Genomic DNA, 20,624 nt, shown 5'->3' on the forward strand with positions numbered 1-20,624 from the left:
AGACAATGATTACCTCCTGAACAACCTTGCTCTTCCGCGGCTCCTCTTGCAGGCAAAATGCTCTGGAGGACTTCTTCTTTCTTCCAATCTACGGCTGTAACGGGCGTTTTATATACTTTCCGTATACTAATTAATTAGTGTTGAAACAGAGACAATTTCTAGTAGATGTTATTAGGACCATTAATGGTGATTTGATTAAAGGGTAGGAGATGGAGAGATTGAAAAAGAGAAACTGCAATCGAAAATACCAAGGGTCACTCTGCGCTTTGTGATTTCTTCGAAGCAATGGAGGAAAATCCTACAAAAAATAATAAATTTTGACTGGGCCTTTTCGATTTGAATGAGAAAACCCAAAAATAAATACGATTAACCACACAGTAATAATAAAGAGAATTCAGCCAAAAAAAACCCTCAACTTTGCACGAATTGCCGAAAGAAACATAAAATTTTGGCCTGACCAAAAAAACACCAAACTTTCATTGACCCATGGATTCGAACCAAGGTTGATTTGTCAAATGACAAGCTATTTTACCACTGGGCTACTGGCACTTTCAATGTGCTTACTAACATGTTTACTTTTATTTGGTACATATTAAATATAAAAAATTCTCTAAAAACTTAATAAGATCTTTAAAATTCCAAAAAAAATAAAAAAATAAAGAAGATTTTTATAAAATTAATTTAGAAATTAAAATTAAAAATAAAATTTTCTTTTTCTTTTAAAAAAATAAAATTTTATTTTTCTTTTAAAAAATAAAAACACTTCCAAAATTTTCTAAAAACTTAAAAAGATCTTTAAAATTCCAAAAAATTGAAAAAAATAAAGATTTTTTTTATAAAATTAATTTTGAAATTAAAATAGAAAATAAAATTTTATTTTTTCTTTTCAAAAAAACACGAACTTTTCACGAATTGAAAAGAAAAATAAAATTTTATTTGAAAGAAAAAATAAAATTTTAAAAGATATAAGAAGAGCAAAAAGTCAGCACTTTCATTAATTAAAAATTAGAAATTTTACTTTTAAATCACTTTTTGGTAAGCAATAGTACTACATTAATTCCTAAACATCAAATAGAGCTCCTAACCGTACACTGACAAAAGTTGTAAATTTGTAATCCAATAGTTAATTCATTAGTTTAAAAATCTATCCCAAAAACAAGAGACAAGTAATGCAATAATAATAATAATGATCATTATCAACAGGAGATACTAGCCTCTGATAATTTTTAACATAGAAAAAATGTGAAGTTTTATAACCTATGATAATTCTTAACAAACAAATATGTACAAGATACAACTGAAGCCTAAGAAGAAACACAAGAGATAATCAGCCTTATGACTAGTACCTGCAAATAACCTTACATCTCAACACCCTATCTTGAACATAAAAACCAGGCATCACCATAACCTTAACCCGCACCGGTCTACATGACCCTGTTGATCTCTGCCTGTCCCTATCTCCACCCATATCTTCCATATAACTTGACTCAAACACTCTGTTCTCCTCCACCCTCAAGATCCCTAACGCTGGCTCCAGCGAGAAGGCAAGCAAATGAAGCAACCATACACATTTTGCAGCGACAAAGAACGCTTGTAGCATTTGCTCAGACCAAGGTCTTGTCCACTTCAACGTTGTAATGATCAAATTCATCTTCTCATCGCAGAATCTACTGAACTCTTCGCTGTAGTATTTTGTACCCTTTTTCAATACCTCGTTCCAGCTCAAGTTTCTTAAGGAAGCAAACGACGAAAATTTCGCTTTTCGATCTTGTTCTTGATCAAGAAACTTCGGTTTACCGTTCTTCTGGAAGACACAGTTCTCGAAATCTTGGTATATAGATTGGCTTATGATTGCTTCTAAGTGGCACTGAATGATCTTGGAGTGCTTAGAGGTGAATGATAAGTTGTAGGGTTGAAGGAGAGTGTTGATGTTACTAATCAGAGTTGAGTCTTCATCAATCTCTGTGACTAATGTTTTCAAGAATTGTTTTATCGATAATCTTGATTCGGATACAATCTGCAAGAACCGTTCAACCATCACATCTTCACTCACTGGCATCTTCTCTCGTGACACTAAAGCTTTCTTTAAACTGTCACAGTAACTTTCCAAGTACTGAAGCTTCTCGTTGAACTCTCTCAACGAAGATTTCATCTCCGAGACTTGTGTTAACGCGGCGTCTCTGCTTCTGTTTGCTTCCATCAACTCTCTCTTCAACTTCTCAGGAACTTCCTCTGATCTCTCGGTTCTACTAGGGGAGTTAAAGATCGAGTCGCTCTTTTTCTTTCTCTTTAACTTGGGGAACAACCAAGACAACACTCTGTTTCCACTGTTCCTTGGCTGAGAAGTAACAGCAGCTGAGTGTGAATCAGTCAAGGGCACAACAAGATTTGAGTTCTTGAAGCTCTTGGTGTCGAAACCTCTTTGTTTGTAGTCATTACAAGAAGAGACCGATCTAAAATGCAACGTTTGGGATCTGAGAGTATGTCTCAAGTCTTGATCTTCACCTCCAACACAAGATTCATCCAAATTCTCAGATGATGTGAGATTCTTGCGATGAAATGCAGGCACAGGCTCATCTGCATAGCTCTGTTTCAAAACCAAGAGAGAATTTTAGCAGTGTAATTTGAGTGGAAAAGACAGTAACTTCTGTCCAAAATTAAGAACAGTGTGTCAGCTAAGGACAAAACAAAACAATGTTTCTACCAAATTCAGGTCTTTTCTGTTTTGTCTTTATACTTCACAGTGGTTTTAATTATTGAAGTGATTAACCTAATTCTATAATGTAGACTATTGTTTTTTTTTGTCTGTAAAAATTATAGATATTGTATGAAGCTTCAAAACGTATAAAGACATGTATAATAACATAAGAAATATCAAAAAGAATACTGAAAGCAATTGTAATTACTAATTATAGAGTCTAAACCGGATTCAACTAATAAATCTTGTGTTTGATGATTTTTTAAAAAAAAAATCTTTAAAATTCCAAAAAACTCAAATTCCCATACATAATATCGAAATGAATCAAGTTAGAGATAATAAAAAGTGATGAAAAAACTCAAAAAAGAAAGAAAAGAGAAGTTTTTTTTTTGTAACTGAGGAAAAGAGAAGTTACAGGAGTGAAAACAGGATAATCATGAGCATAGAGGTTGTGGAGATGACGAGAAGCTGGAGAAGATGAAGAAGGGATTCTGATAGATGGGCTTAACTTCTGCATAAGTGCCCTCATCTTCACACCGTTTGCTATGACCTCTTCTTTTTCTCTATCCATGTTCATTCTTGTTTCAAAAGAAGCCATGGAAGAAGAAGAAAAGAATGAAAGATGAGACAGTGAGGTTGTGAATGTGATTGTGCTAGAGGAAAGGGTGGTGATGATGAGGATGATGTTTGTGTGAGAAAGAGAGAAAATCCAAAGAATGTTCTGTCTCCCTTCTCTTTAAAAGGACTGATACAAAGAGTGCATGTGAAGAGCAGAGACCAATTTTGTTGTGTACGAAAATGCCCCTTATTTTTTTTTTTTTTTTTTTTTTTAAAAAAAAGGTTAAACCCGGGTCTATTAAAGACACAGACCTAACCCCCGGGTGGAGGTACAGCCCACGGATAGACCCTCTCCTGGGCATTCAAATGAGCCGAAAGCAATAGCCCATATCCGTGTGGCCAGCGGGGTTCGAACCAGGGTTCGCCGTATTGGGTTTATTCCCTCAAATGCCCCTTATTTTCTTATTTGTTTCTTTTTCAGCTCTTCTGTTTTTGTTTCTTTGGTAAACTCTAATCTTTCTACATGATTGTTGTTTTATCCACTGCCAAAAAAATAAACAGAATTCCACCATTTTAAGATATTAACAATCATCAAAATCTTTTCAAGCAATTATTTCTTAGTTTTACTCTGAATAAATGGTTAAAAATGTTTAATTGGTATGAATTACTTGATTTATTTCCATCAAAAAGAAAAGTAGAGAATATCATAACAATTCATATATACTTAAGACTAAGAAAAAAGTACTCACAACTAGAAATAAAATATATTTCTTATATAAAATATAAAATATTAGTAAACATTAAAATTAGTAAATAGAATTACAAATCTAAACAAAATGCTAAATATTCAAAATTATTCTATAGTAGCACAAATAAAATGCTAAATATTGAAAAAATCAAATATGATTAGATACATCAAATGATTCACATATAAAGAATCATAGTTTAAAATTAATTTTAGGAAAGTAATTTCATGATAAATGATTATAATATCATTGGCGCTAGTCGGATCCTCTCAAGGCTCCGGATACCAGGATCATAAAAAAAATGATTATAATATCTTAGAAAATTAAATACTAGTCACTGGAGAATGTATTAAGGACCTCATGCGATGGAACTTCAGTTTCTATTGCAGTCAGCACTTTGATAATATAAGTAATGCAATCAAAATTTTCATATGTTTACATGTATTATCTATCACTATCGAGTAGCTAATTGGTTAATATTAGAGTGTCATAACTTAAGTTCAAATGTGGGAGTGAGCATATGTGAAGTGTGTATGTTTTTTTTTTTTTGAAAAAAGGCTTAAGAAGTGTGTATGTTGGTGACTAATATTTGTACGTGTCAAACGCGTTTGTTATAATTCCGACAATTTGAAAGATTTGTCGAGTGATCATATGCATTCCACTCGCTAAAATGTTTATTCGGCTGATCCTCGATCTCGGAAGAAAGGATATATACTACAAAACAAATAGGTCATTATTTAGTTAAAAGCTGACAAAACCATATTTGCTAGTATATGATAGAATTTTCCGTGTGGGACTGATCATTTAATAAGAGTTGTTTTGCAATAATGTTGTAAAGTGGAGTTGTTTACATCAGTGAGGAAAGGAAGTCAAGACATTAGGAGAAAAGTAGTATTAATCTACTAATAATATAATGATGACAAAATCATCGTTAAGTGATTAGTTCAACTACTAACAGAGAACAGTCCAATGAAAATCTAATCTTCCTAAGACATCTACCAATAGAAAAACGTTTCTTGAGTGATAACACTCAGAACTTCAAGCAGTTGTTAATAGACTCTGAGTCATTACTTCATACAATTGTTTTTGTACATATCTGCACAAGATAGTTGTTGATAAGGAGTTCACTTTTTCAGAGTTCTCATTAAAATTCAAATTAACAAAAACGCACTAACGGCTAACATGTAGATGCTTTTTAAGTTATTGAGCCCGAAACTCTGATGTTTTATATAAGCCTATTGAAGAATTTAATTTCAAACTCAAAGAACCCAATTCAAAAGTCAGTTTTGAGAGTTATTGATATGAACTATGAAGTCATCATCCTGAAAATATGTAATTATGGAATATATATATCATACTTTTAGCTACAAATATAAAATGTTTTGTTTTTCTCTCTCTCAGAAATGGCAAATGATACTAAACCCATCTCTTATGTGAACCAGAGCAAGAAGCTCTTGGGGCAACCTGAACTGGCCTTCTAGGTTTCTTTGAATCGCCAGCAGAAGAAGAAGCCCCTCGCATCCTCGAAGAAGAAGCAGAGGAAGAAACTGAAACAGGCTTCCGAGTAGTAGTCATTGGACTAACTATCGAAGACGGCTTCACAGATTTCACAAGTGAGGCCGTGGATTTATTAGTTCGCTCCAAAGCTGAAGGTTCCTCCTTGATGGAATCAACTGGAGCATCCTCCTCCAACAAAGTTCGCAGAGGTGTGTTTGCAGGAGTATCTGAATCAGAGGATGAAGAAGCTGTAGAAACATCCATATCGTAAAGAAGATTGTCCACTCTCATTGGGAATTCACATGTATTTGAGGCTGCAGCTGAATAGGAAGGCCTCTGGAGCCTAGTGAGCTGTGTGACCTACACATATGACAACCAATGAACACCTTGAGATGAAGTTTAGTAGTAAAAGAGTTTCTCACCTTTTCTTCCAACACCAGAACGTCCCTCTTGAGCTTCTTGATGATTGTTTTCTTCCTGCGAACAATCTCTTCAAGCTCTGTTTCTCGCTGTTTAAAGAGAGAATAAGACACATGTTTGTTCAAGTTATAAGGAAAAAAAGAATCAAAAATCTAAAGGCTTTGTCTTACTTACTTTGGAACAAGCTTTGTTGGTTAACTGAAGAAACGAAGTCAAGTCCTTTATGGTTGCATCTTTCTCTTGACACTCCTTTCTTAGAGAAAGCATGTCTTGGTCTAGTGAAAGATTATCAAACTGCAATAAACATTTAAAACAAGTGATCTTCATTTCCAACAACAAAAAAAAAAAGATCACAAAGATTGTTTCAGTATACACACATACATGGAGTTCTGCAGCAGAAGTGACACTAGAACACCAATCTGACAAGTAAGACAAACGCCTTTCTTCTTGCTCAGCTTCAACCACCACATTTGTGGAAGATTTATCCTAAACAACAGAAGCATCAAGAACATAAATCTCCATGTAAAAGCAAGAGCACACACACACACACACACACACACACACACACACACACACACACACACACACACACACACACACACACCTGTATAACAGATGAGGAGTGATGATGTTGATCACATAGCAACTTCTCTTTGAACTTTGATTCCAGATCATCATCATGACCTGAGACCTTGACAAGACTTAGCTGTTGACAGAGATCATCCAGCTTCTGTTGCATCCCTGTAAGAGCCTGGTCCTGAAAACATTAAAGCAAACGTTTTTACAAAAAAAAAAGTCAAAACGTAAAATTAAAACCATAAATTAAACAAAACCATCAACTAGTTAAACACTTAAAAGCCTATAAAGGATCCAACTTTAACGAACCCTGAGATCAATCGACTTCTGAAGCTGCCGAATCAAACCGTTCTTCTTCGAATCGGCGGCGGCGGCGCCGATGACCGCCACGAGCATGAGCCTCTGGTGAGGCGTAAAGAGCTCCCACGCTAGGGTTTCGTCTCGGCCGATTGATAGCGCCGAGCCGCTGGGATCGTCGAGCAAGCTCTTGAGAGAGCTGTAGCGAGGAGAAGATTGCAGCGGCTGGGTGCGACGACGGGTGAAGTGGAGACGAGCGGAGGGAGGAGGAGGAGCGAGGGAGGAGAAGGGTGAGAGGTGGACTGAAGCGGGCGGGATTGGGTAGGATCCGGGATCCGAACCGGGTTCCTCCATTTCGATTTTGAGTTTTTGGATTTTTCTGCGATTTGAAAATTGCGGTTTCCCTCCGATGGGAGTGTTAAGGAAGGCGAAGAGGTTTGAAGGTTAACGTTGGTGTCACGGCCACCATCATCGTCTGGGTTGTACACATGTTTTTGTCTTTTTCTATGAATATTATGATTGATTTTTAAGTGTATCATTATTAAATGGTGAAAGACTATCTATCATCAATGGTGAGAGACTATTATTAGTATTAATGGATTTAGTTTATTTTAAAGTCAATAATTATATTTTATAAATAAAAATTTGTTTAGGTAATTAAAACATAACAAGTATGGTAAGATTTTTTTTTACAAACTTCTGAAATATTTATAAATTTGTCTTTGATGTCTTTTTTTAAAAAAAAAATTTTAATAGTTTAGTGCCTCTTGGTTAGTTTCTCAAATCTATTTTCTAGGTAATATCATATTAGTATATTAAAATGATTTGCTTTTTGTATTAAAATTAAATGTTCGTAATTCTGTTGTACAACTAAAATAAAGACAGCTGTAGAATTAATTTCTCAAATGTTTTTGGAAGTCTCAACAATTCTATATAAAAGCTCCCGGCTAAAAATGCCCTTGGAATCTCACCCGAAACTAAAAGGTTGATGATGCCCTTAAATTTATTTTCTTGGTAAAAATGTAGCCACTCATGTTTAACATCATTCAAAAGCCAATATGGTCTCTACTTATTCGTCTTGAGCAAAAAGTCTTGGTCAAAATATGTTTTTTAAAAAATTACGTAGATGAGAGCCATGAGACACTGCTCAGCAGGGCCTACTGCTCAGTACTCACTACAAGTCTACATCTTACTCACTACAAGTCTACATCTTTCTCTGCTCTCTCCTCCGATCAGGCACCACCTATCTCACCTCATAAAAATGATTCATGATGGAATTATGGAGAAATGTATTATCTTATTTCGGTGTTCTCCCTTAATGATGTGCATATGATTCATGGGACTCATTTAATTGAGACCAGTGGCAGTGACAGAGCGAGAACATGATCGAATTTTGTTTCATTTTCATTTTATTTTTCTGAACTGATGAATATGTGTCAGAAAGGGGCAATGTGGCAAGGTTTCAAAGGCACTCTAGTTTAATACAAGTTGTTTTGAGTTTATCTAATATACAAGTACATTTGTACATGCATGTGAGTTGTTTACAGCGACATGTTTGATCTTGATTTGATCTTCTTCTTCTAAAAACGACGTTATAAGACTCTAATCAGCCAGAAGATTTATAAAAATAATAATAAGCATTTGTTTTACGTACCCAAGTTTTATTAATTTTATAAAAATAATAATAAGCATTTGTTTTACGTTGTATCTATTGATTATTGAACGTCCACTTTACGCCTAATAATAAGCATTTGTTTTACGTGCCCAAGTTTTATTAATTTTATGCAATTTAGTTAGTAGAACAAACATTTTGAAAACATTTTCTGAAGCATTTATTACTTACACGTGACGTCTTAACTCTTAAGTGATATCTCCTCCAGTTATTTAGGAACGTGCTATGTCCTAGTCATTGGAAAACCGAGTACCTTTCCTTTTTGATTTTCCTCGTTTCTTTCTTCTTTTTCTGAAACCTGAAGTATAGAATATTACTATGAGCTATAGAAGTAAATGAATATGAAGAGGAAGATGATGAAGCACATGCGAGCACATGAGTTATGTTTCGAACAACGTCAAAGCCATTAATGTCTCCATTCTGGCATATCTCAGTTCCTTCTAAATCTCTAGAAACATTTAATTAAACAACTGCCAAATGGCCCAAATCTCTGTATCACGTTTACTCAAGCTGTCTCCAAACCTTTCATATTTATTAGGGCCGGTAATGAATTTTGAGAAACCTACCTCAATGGAAAGATAATTTAGAAAAGACAACTTTAGAAAACGTTAAGGAAAGGCCAATCGAACGTAATTATTGATGTGTCTTCTTAATATCTTATGACAGACTACTATCGTTCGTGGAGGTGTGGCCAACGTGGATGCTATATGCAACGGTGATTAGGCTAGTGTCATAGTGTAGAAAATAGCTAAACGTGAACGAAATTAATTTTCTTTTGTTTTATAATTTTACTATTGACTCAAGTTTGAAAGAAGAGGTCGAATAAGTTATGTATACATCATTATATGAGTTTAATATTATACGTGCTAATTAAATGTTAACAAGGACAAAGATCACATGCTCATCATCTGCAACGATAACATCTGACAATATATATTACAAAATGAAAACTAGTAGTAACTAGTTACTATTCTAACCAATTAAGTAGTATACAGTAGTCTGGAGAAAATAAAATAAGCTAGGATAATATAAACTGCTGTAGCTAAGCCACTTGAATGTTGTCTTCGTTACCGGTTCTAAATTAATCTTGTCTTCCACTCGCAGAAAATTGTTTTATTTTCATCGAAAACAACCATACAATATTAAATTGAAAGGTTCATCAGAAATTGATCCAATGATCAACTTTGGTTACGATCTTTCTATCCCTTTTGTCTCAATTCTTTTTTCTTTTATGGTTCTTCGTCTTATGGATTTTGATCTAATTGTGATGTACTAATTAAGCTTATGTATTAGTTGGGTCTGTTTTAGTTCCAGGGGATGTCTATTGTCTAGGCTCTTCTTGGCTCAAAGAGTTTAGTGTTATCCGTTGGTTTTGGTTCCTAGGATTTTGAAACTGGCTAGCTTTATGTAGTTTCTATATAGTGATGATTAATTGTAAACTTCAGATTATTTATTGCATTTTCTGAATTTTTATTGGTTTACAATTATAAAAAATAGATAATCACAAAAAATATACATTTTATAACTAAAATTTGATATGATTTATTAATATGTCTGAAAATTCTAAAATATATATATTTTGAAACAGAGAGAATATTAATTAGTACAATCAGTCAGACATAAACAAACAAAACCATGTTATTACATCAGTAATGATCCCACTAATGAAATGACCTAAAAATAATTAGAAAGCTTGAAAACTGAAGGAGCATTCAAAAGATGTGACGTGGCAGTAAACGCGAAGGTTCAACGAAGCAATGTGATCAAGTAACGAGTATAAATACAACACCATAGTAGTTAAGTCGTTTCCATGTCAACAAGCCTTATGTAAGCTCCTTGGAGATAACAAAATACAACACTCTATAGGATCAGTCCTGTGATCAAAGCTCAATGGATGCTAAGAAGGCGGTAACGATAGTGTTCTGCAACGCCGTCGTTTTGCTCCTCGCCACCGTCGCCGCCCAAGCTTGTCTCCCCTCCGACAGAGCGGCGCTTCTCGAGTTCCGATCACACCTCAACGAGCCTTACATCGGCGTATTCAACTCGTGGAAAGGCCAAGACTGCTGCCACGGCTGGTACGGCGTGAGCTGCGACCCCACCAACCGCCGCGTCTCCGCCGTCACCCTCCGCGGAATCTCCGAGGAGCCGATTTTCCAGCGCGCGAAACGGAAAGGCGTCATGACCGGCTCCATCTCCCCGGCGATATGCGAACTCGCTCAGCTCTCCGGCGTCACCCTCTCCGACTGGGAAGGAATCTCCGGCGCGATTCCCGCCTGCATCACGAACCTCCCCGCCATGAGACACGTAGACCTCGTCGGAAACAAAATCTCCGGCGAGATTCCGGCGAACATCGGGAACCTCCTGAAGCTGACGGTTTTAAACCTCGCCGATAATCGGATCTCCGGCGCGATTCCGCCGTCGATCGCGAGGCTGCCGAGCTTAACGCATCTCGATCTGAGGAACAACGGTTTAACCGGAGTCATACCGGTATACATCGGCCGGCTAAAGATGCTGAGCCGGGTTCTATTAAGCGGTAACAAACTCTCGGGTCAAATACCCGAGTCTCTGACCCGGATCTACCGGTTAGCGGATCTCGAGCTCTCGATGAACAGGATCACAGGCCCGATCCCGCCTTCGTTGGGGAGAATGTCGGTGCTCGCGACGCTTAATCTCGACGGGAACTTGATCTCGGGGGAGATCCCGGGGAGTCTGATGACGTCATCGATCTCGAATTTGAATTTGAGCGGGAACCTTCTCGGTGGGAAGATACCGAACGCGTTTGGGCCGAGGTCGTACTTCACGGTGCTGGATCTCTCGAACAACCGTTTGCAGGGGGAGATTCCGGAGAGCATCACTACGGCGTCGTTTATTGGGCATTTAGACGTGAGTCATAACCAGCTGTGTGGGAAGATTCCGGCGGGATCTCCTTTTGATCATCTAGATGCGACGTCGTTTGGTTATAATAGGTGTCTGTGTGGAACGCCTCTTGGGGACTGTGGGAAATAATTAAACTAATCATTAAGAATTATATTTTGGGGAAATCAAAGCTTAAATACAATTATTTATGAGTGTGCGAGTGTAACTACTAGCCGCTTGAAAGGGGCAAGGCAATATATATATCCGCATTTGGTGTTTTTCTTTTAGACTTCTTCGTCTCTTATCTGCTTTGATTCTCGAACCTCTCGATGAGAGCAAGAAGATAAACTTAGAAAAATAAAAAAAATATTTACCGGTTGTTTAAATACTTGGACCCTGACAACGTTAGTGAGATTAGTATATTCACGATACCTCCTCATCCAGTGATCTGGTCTGAATATGCTTTTGAAAGCCAAGTTTGTATGACCATTTTGAACTAGACTTGTCTTATGGTTCGTCACTTGACAAAAGAACCCGTACATGAGTCCTTCTAATGGGTTTATGGGCTTTTATCGTGGAAAGTTCTTGCTTACCACCGAAACGCCATTATCAAAGTGGACTAAATAAGGCAAAATTAGTCTGATGGGCTTGCGTCCAATGTCAGTTGTGCATGGGTCGTTTTCTGGACGTGACACAAATAAATCCAGTTACTGCACGAACAAAAAAAAACTTAAAGATATTGACACTAATAGTGGTAGACATGGGTATAAAATCCGGAATCCGAGATCTGAACCGAACTCAAACTGAAAAACCCGATTTATTGATCTGAAATGTAAAAATATCCGAACGGACACGGATCCTGTAGGATGGTACGAAACATATCTGAACCCGAAGTGTTATTAACCGAACCCGAACGGGTAACCAGAGGCAGATCCAACAACTAAATTAGTATGGAGCACTAATGTAAAATATATTTAGAACACGGACATTGACATGAATTGTGGGTTAATTCTTCAGAAAAAAATAAAATTCAGCATGGGCCACATGCCCCACCCAAGCCTTTAATGGGTCTGCCCCTGGTAACCCCAAAAATCTAAAATTAATAATCAATATAAATATTTGAAATATATATAAGCATTTCAAATATTTAATTTAATATTTATGTTGATATGATATGGAACAAATAAACATTAAAATTTAAATAAATAGTATTTATTAGTTATAAGTAAGTACTTTATTAATTTTCTTGTTTAAATAACAAGTCTATTCTATTTATAAGGCAATGCATATTGTTTGTTTTTATGCTTGATTTAACATTTTATCTTTATTTATCAATTTGATTTGTGTTGGATTAAGTTCTATTCAATATTCAATTTAGGTGTTTTTCTTTATGCTTTGATTTTAAATTTTGTCTTTTATTTCAGATATATCCGAACCGAACCGATATAACACGAATCCAAACGATATAGATTACTTAATGGGTTTTAGATGTATTACAAATTAGAATTGAACCCGAAGTGTTATTATCCGAACCCGATCCGTATTTATAAAATATTAGAATGAAACCTAGGAGGTTGAACCCGAAAATCCGAAATACGCGATCCAAATTCGAACGGTTATCCGAACTCCCACACCTAAGTAGTGGTGGTCAGTCAAATGACTCAAATCACAAAACCATGAAACACTTTAACCCTTCAAATTAGTGATACTGTATAATGAAGTATCATCGATTCGCTAGTTCAATCATATTATCCAACAGTTACTTAATGATCACAGTAATTAAAAAGAAAATGTCATTCTCATAATCATAGGGTTAGAACTTAGAAGAGATTGCAACACTTTCTCACATAAAAATTCAGGATGGCGTTGTGTTTCGTCTCTGGAGCACGAATTTGTGACGAACTTTCTACATGTCTTACCCAAAAAAATGATCTAATGGTCAACAGTAATTTACCTCTTTGATCCATCGCTAAAAGGGCATTTGATATTACGTACGTAAACAATCAAAGTTTCTGATCAAATGACTCTATAAACCCAAAACAAAATCATCATCATATATATAGCCACAATTAGATTACATAAGTTTATTCATCAACGGTATAAGTGATGAAATGTGCTTTTCCCGATAAGTTTCATCATAAGCTTTGTAGAAAAACAAAAAGATACGATACAAAGAACATATGAATAACGTGCTGGAGAGGATTGCACAACACGTATTTGATGCTTTGAAGTTACTTGTGTATATATATACCGTACATGAGAGAATTACATAACAAGTATGTGATACAAAGTATGCTTTGAAGCATCCTATTAATTAAAGTTTTTATGGTTAGTGCTGATTCTTATAACTAATCGTAAGATTTAACTTAACTGCCATGTTATGTCAACCACCACTAGTTTGTTTTAATTTTCTCAGGACAGTATTTTTTGTTCTTTATCTGCCAAGCAATTATATTTAAAATCCTAAAGCAAAAAACACTATCCCGTCCGAATTCGTTTATTATTTAAATCTTTGTATGCTAAGGGCATCTCCGATCCCATTCTATTTTTTCCTCTAAAATAGAGTAAAAGTGAATATGAAATAGAAAATGCTCCAACTCAACTTCATATCTCACTCCATAATGAAGTTATGGAGTAATATTTTTTTTTTTTTGTTCATCACTCCAGAACATTTTTACTTCATATTCACTTTTACTCCATTTTGGAGGAAAAAATGGAATTTTACATTGGAGATACTCTAAAAGAAGTAGTTAACACAAACGTTGCATAGGGTACAATGTTGAAGTAAGAGCTTCACTGATATATACTGTCGTACTGACAATGATGAAGTTAAGAACGTTCCTGAAACTGAAACATAGGAGCCGCGGTATTGGGATTGAAGCCAGGTCAACTAACACATGCGTTATGTTCACTAGAACGTTTCTTTGAACTTTTCTAAAAGAAACTTTACTAGTAAATGATTTACAACTGATTTTCTTTCCAACAACTCGTAATAATATCTTGGTGATTTTCTTATGCATATATAGATATGAAATTATGAAGTGTGTACAAGTGGGAAGAAAAAAGTAAACTCGTGTATCCTTTGCACTATACTCGAAAAAGAGACCTTTGGGCTGTTAACATTGACGTGTAGATAATGCTCCTTTCTTGAAGCAACAAACTACTAGACGTCATCGTATTATTCAGTGATTATACCTTAACTTTCAATAACCATATGGCTTTCCCAACGAAGATAATCTGATCCAATAAGTTGACGGCAGCAGATACCTTAACCCTAGATAAAACCACTAAACTGATCGGAATGTCCAAAAGATTTTTGTCCTCAAAATTGACAAATGACGAGTACATCTAACTAACCTTCCATCACTCACCATAACTACACAACAACTCTTTCAGTGTATATCGTTTCATTTATTTTTGATATTTAATATCCTTGTTTAGATCTACATACATACATAACATAATAATTGCACGCCAGTTTACATGGATATCGACCTTTCACGATTATATATAGTAGCATTTAGACTATCTAACCCAACTCTATATTTTCCTATAAAATAGATAAACTCTATTATAAAGATGAAATTTACTTTAATGTGTGTCTACATAATAATTTTTCTCTATTTTTTAGAGAAAAATTTAGAAAATTTTGTTTTTATCTCTATCTTTAGAATAAAAACATCATTTTTATATTCTCTTTTAAAAATAGAAGAGATCTATTATACAAACATACTAGCCTAGAACCCGCTTTTAACGGCTAAGTTTCATTTTTATTTGATTTACAAAATTAAAATCAAAATAATAATGCTAAATTTTAAGAGGGAAGATGAAAATGTTGTGTCTTATTTACAGTTGTACTCAATTAAAATCTCTAAATATAAACAAATATCCTATATAACAGGAAATCATTTTAGTAACTGAATTATAATAAATATATATATATATATATATATATATATATATATATAATGTTCTAAATATTGTTATATGTTTTATTGGACTTTTTAAAATCTAATGACAACTATTTACCGGTAGATAAAAATATGACTCTAAATTAATAGATTAGATGTTGGAGTAAATTCATTTTATAATAAAAGTTACTATATTTTATAGAAAATATAGAGTTGAGTTGAAATGCTCCTATAATTCCTTTAGTTTTTATCTAACTATTATATGTAAGACTTATCAAACACTCATAATTTTATAGTTGACGTTGCCGAGGGAAATTACTCTTTAATTCTTTATGAATGTAATTGGCCAAAGAGAATCTTGAAATAAACCACCAGGAATATAGAATTCAATGAACTTTTACTACTACCAACTAGATTTTTTACCTTTAATAATTTAATTTAATTTTGCAATATTTTTTAAGAAAAAGACAAATTTCGTAAAAAATATTTTTATTAATATTGTTAAAATATTATTTGATTTCCTATTTACATTGTTTTAATAATTTTGTTATTTTTGAACTTAGCTATTTATTTGTTTGTATTATAAAAGTAAAATTAATGTTACTAAAGTATTTATAGTTTCTTATAAGTACATAATTTTAATATCACATAGATTTCTAAGTACATATACACTACTATACTATGCTATACACTACTATGAATACTTTATTAATAATTAGTTTTATTTTTTAATAATATTAAGATAATATAATATAAAATTGTTTTATATACATTTTTCTATGAAATTTATTTAAAGTGTGCTTTATTATTTTTCATAGTTATGTTTTTATACAATTTTACCATTTAAATAACTAATATTTAGATATCAGTTTGTTTGTATACTAATATTTATAAATGTATTTATAAACATGTGTATATTGTTTCTTAATAAAAAAATTAAAAAGCGTCATATAGATTGTCCCATGTTTATTAACTAATACAACACAATTATAAATATTTTATTATAAGTTTATATGTATTTCTATTTGAATGACATAAAAGATTAATCCTTATGCAATATTTATATTTGAATGACATAAAAGATTAATCCTTATGCAATATATCTAACTTTTTTGTATTTACCAAATTTTTAGAATGAATGTATTATTATATACTTATTTTATGCATATTTGTATTTAAAATACTCTTATTTAATTCTTTTAAATGCATATCTAATAGTTTTATACGTATATTTAGGTCTAAATCATAATAAATATTTTGATAAAATTTAAATAATAGTAACTATCTGTTTGTTAGATATAAGAAAAAGGAGAAAAAAATATATATATATATATATATATATATATATATATAATTTATGCTAATATTAAGTAATATTTTATTTATTAAAATAAAAAATAAAAACCTAAAAAATTAAATATATCTCCTACTTGATTTAGTTACAATATAAATTAGTGGTGGGATTATGATGTTTTAGCGGTTCACAAAATGTTTTTCCGGATTGAGAAGTTACTTTTCTCGGAAAAAGGTTACCAGGTACTTCGATTTATTATTATTAGTGACCTAATTTAAAAAAAAAAAATTTTAGATAATAAAAAAATTTAGGTATCTTTCATAAAAACATGTTTGGTTAGTTAAATGAATATTTGGATTATGACTTTTTAAAAATAATTGTCTCAAAATTTATAAAAATCTAATTGTGGATGAGTAAATAACTATGTTAATTTATTTAATTGATAAAAGACAATTCAAAAGCATCTAAACAAATTGTTTAATCAACAATATGTGTATTAATTGTGGATTATTCTTACCACATTTTATTTTTAATAGAACTTTGTAAGCTTATTATAAGCCGAAACTGAATTGGCCCGGTAAGAAAGAAACGAAAATTGACCAATGTTTTAGGAACCTTTTATAATCTATTATAAAATTAGATGATTTTTTAGCCAACACCAATATAAAAATACTAAAATTTTATTTTTTACTTATTTGATTAGGTTAATTATTTTAATATTAATTATATATTTTATTTTTATGTATATGCTATTTTATGTTCTGACATATTTTATGAATTTTTAAAATATATTTTAGTGTTATGTTTTAAGATAGTTAGCATATATATCAAGTTAGTAGATTTACTTTAGAAATATTAAGATTTATAAAAATATTAAACAATGATACTGATTTGGAATATTTTTCGTATTTTTATTTATATATGAATATTTTTAATAGTATATAGCCCTTATCGTAATATTGGCTGTGGACATAATTTGTTTTTTCTTGTTAAACTCTTTTTATGTTAAGTTTTCAAGAATTTAGTATAAATACCAATCTAATTTTTAAGATAATTAATACATTAGTTAATTTATCATTTTTGTAATTTTGTATTTATTTTTATTTTACTTTCACATACATGATTATTAGAACATTTTTTTATGTTGATTTCTTTTTTAAAATGTTATTTTTGTTCGATAAAATTTTATTTTTAATTTTCAAATATTTAGTTTAAAAATAAAGTTAATTATTTCTGGCAAAAAAATTTAAACTTATTTAATTTTATTTTGAGAGAAATAAAATAAATAATAATTAAAATGGTAATTTGACATATTTTGGTGCTTTAAAATAATATGTGGATATTCTCAATGATTTATTGCATAAAATTACATATAGTACATATTTTTGTTGAATATTTTCAGTAGTATATAACCTAAATTTTGTAAATCAAGTGTTTTAGATTTATATAGTTATAATTGTTTGAAAGTATTGCATTTTTAAATTAACTATTATATTTGTTTGCTATTTTTATGTTAATTTTCGGAAATTTATTTTATATAGTATAGATTTGTACATGATGTTTTTAACTTTGTAAGTTTAACTTATTTGATAATTATTTATATTTTATTTTGAAATAAAAAATTTCGTAATATTAACATTTTTAGAAATACCAAATTGAAAAACGATTTGGTATATTTTTGGTGCTTTAAAATAATATGTGAACATTCTCAATGATTTATAATATCAACTTATATATAGTATATGTTAGTTTCAATATTTTCAATAGTATATAACCTAAACTTTGAAAATCATGAGTTTAAATTTAGATTTATATAGTTATACTTGTTTGAAAGTCTTGGATTTTAAAATTAATTATTATTTTCGTTATTTATTTTTTAATTTTTAAAAAATATTAAACATTATGTTAACTTAATATAGTATTTATATTTTTGTAAATTTACCTTATTCGATATTGATTTATATTTTAGTTTGAAATAAACATTTTTAAAAATAGTAAACTTAAATATTAATTTGTCATACTACGATTGGTCGTTTAAATCCTATGTGGATGCTCTCGATGGCTTATAGCCTCAACTTTTATATAGCATAGATTACAAGATTATATAATTAGGTTGAAAGAGTCTTCGCTTGTGGAAGAAGAAAACCCGTAATACATAATTTCTCCACATACTAAAACAAAGACACTACTACAAGAACACTATTTCAACCAAAAATAATTATACGCAATTGGCTAGCTAAAGAATCATTTATTGTTTGTGTAGTCTATAGTTGTTATCTAGAGGCATTTATGCGATGCATATGTAGTTTTTAGTTGTAACTATTGATACTGCTTACTTTAAAAAGCAGTGATATAAATTCCTATTTCTCTTCAACAACATGCAATAACACAAACCACATGCCTTGTTCTCTTGATATGAATTGCGTAGTTTGATATGCATGATTTTTATGAATATTTATCTCTGCAAGTCATTTTACAAGATGAGCTTCTTAGGTAGATTTGTTCTTATCTAATATCAAGCCATCTCTTGATTTTGTTCTCTCTATACCTACTATCTCTCTATGCCTTACTAAAACGTAGAAGCAACCTTCACAGACCAGAAGATCTACAAGAGCCATCGATTGGTAAAATGTAGAGGAATCATTAGTTACTTTCATAAGAAAAAGTCACACAACATATAACTTTAGTAAAGTTAAAAAAAAAAAGAGATTTAGCAAAAAAAAATAACAACTATTTATTTAATTAGAAATAACTCACATGTCACCCTATTCCAGTTGTATATATCCAGCTGTGCTCCAATCATTCAAGAAAATAATTAGTAAATTAGTTTCTTTTCTTTTGTCAACTGTAACTTAGTTTCATTTTGTCAACCTAGTATATGTTCCTTTTTGTCTAAAAATTAGCAGTTAAAATAAGTTGGAATTATTCCTAACACTATAATAAAGTTTAAGAATGTAACTTATTTTTTAATCTAAGCCAGTAACACAACATAAGCATAATTCTTTTTGTATCAATTTTAACGCCACGTACGCGAATTAGTTAAAGTACAGGCAATTCTCCTAAATAGACAATTTTCAAGTTTTGTCCACAAAAATAGACCATAATGAGGAAAATGACCAAAATATTTTATTTAATAGGTAAAATGTCACTAATACCATAGATATAAAAAAATAAAATAAAAATAAAAAAAATAAAAAAAATAAAAAAATAAATATAGTTTTAGATTATATGTTTTCAAATTCGATTTTTTTTATAAATTTTTTATTTTTTTGAAAAAAAAGTTTTATTTTTTTTTCAAATTTTCTTTTTGTAATTCGAAAATACTTTTTGAAACTATTTCTAAAATTTTTATTTTCAAATTTTGAATATTTATTTTTTATTTTATAAAATTTTAAATCTCAATCCCAAATTCCCACCCATTAACTCTAAACCCTAAGGTTTGAATTAGTTAACACTAGGGGTATAAATGTATATTTAACCTTTTAATAAAACATTTCAGTCATTTTTCTCTTTATGCTCTATTTTTTTGACCAAAACTTTTTTAGTGCTATCTTAAGGTATTTCTGTACCATTTATCTATTACTTTATTTGTTGACAAAAAAAATACTTTATTTATTTATTTATTTATTTTTTCTACACTCCACCACTATCTTCTTCTGTGCAACCAAAACCCGTTCCTCTCTCTCTCTCTCTCCTTCCCATTTTCCCTAATCAGCGATTTAGGGAAGGAAAAACATAATTGATCACTAAAACTGAGAAAAAACAATAATATTTGTTTAATCGTTAATGGTATGTGCCTTTTGTTTAGTAGTGCATTCTTCATCTCGAGAAAAAAAAACAGAGACATCTTTCATCGAAACAGAGTCCATTCCAAAAAAACCAGACAGCGAAAACGACAAAGCATCCGTGACCTCCTCTCCTCCTTCCTCCATTCTCTTACATCCTTTTGTTTTTTTTTGTTTTTGTGGCAGACATTGCTTAATCCTTCAAAAGTCTTTTACTTTACCACGCTTTATAAATATCCCCATCTCATTACTCTTTCTCTTACAACGATCTCTAACTGTTATTATTAAATGGGTTTAGAATCTTTTCATTCTCT

General features: G+C 31.8%; 3 protein-coding genes across 3 annotated transcripts; 1 reads left to right on the forward strand and 2 right to left on the reverse strand.

Moving 5' to 3' along the window:
- Positions 1–1,210: 1,210 nt before the first annotated feature.
- On the reverse strand, positions 1,211–3,418 carry LOC106322723 (IRK-interacting protein-like). Its single transcript, XM_013760845.1, has 2 exons — positions 3,114–3,418; positions 1,211–2,587 (listed from the first exon to the last, which is right to left on the reverse strand). Exons 1-2 carry the CDS (start codon positions 3,294–3,296, stop codon positions 1,340–1,342), a joined length of 1,431 nt encoding a protein of 476 aa, XP_013616299.1. The 5' UTR covers positions 3,297–3,418; the 3' UTR covers positions 1,211–1,339.
- A 1,913-nt stretch (positions 3,419–5,331) lies between these two features.
- On the reverse strand, positions 5,332–7,295 carry LOC106325128. Its single transcript, XM_013763152.1, has 6 exons — positions 6,805–7,295; positions 6,524–6,676; positions 6,301–6,405; positions 6,094–6,213; positions 5,922–6,008; positions 5,332–5,859 (listed from the first exon to the last, which is right to left on the reverse strand). Exons 1-6 carry the CDS (start codon positions 7,144–7,146, stop codon positions 5,419–5,421), a joined length of 1,248 nt encoding a protein of 415 aa, XP_013618606.1. The 5' UTR covers positions 7,147–7,295; the 3' UTR covers positions 5,332–5,418.
- Positions 7,296–10,202: 2,907 nt separating this feature from the next.
- On the forward strand, positions 10,203–11,606 carry LOC106325029 (DNA-damage-repair/toleration protein DRT100-like). Its single transcript, XM_013763049.1, has one exon. It carries the CDS (start codon positions 10,355–10,357, stop codon positions 11,468–11,470), a length of 1,116 nt encoding a protein of 371 aa, XP_013618503.1. The 5' UTR covers positions 10,203–10,354; the 3' UTR covers positions 11,471–11,606.
- The last annotated feature ends 9,018 nt before the right edge of the window (positions 11,607–20,624 follow it).

The sequence above is a fragment of the Brassica oleracea genome, chromosome C2 (assembly GCF_000695525.1).
Source record: "Brassica oleracea var. oleracea cultivar TO1000 chromosome C2, BOL, whole genome shotgun sequence".
In the NCBI taxonomy this organism is placed as follows: Eukaryota; Viridiplantae; Streptophyta; class Magnoliopsida; order Brassicales; family Brassicaceae; genus Brassica; species Brassica oleracea.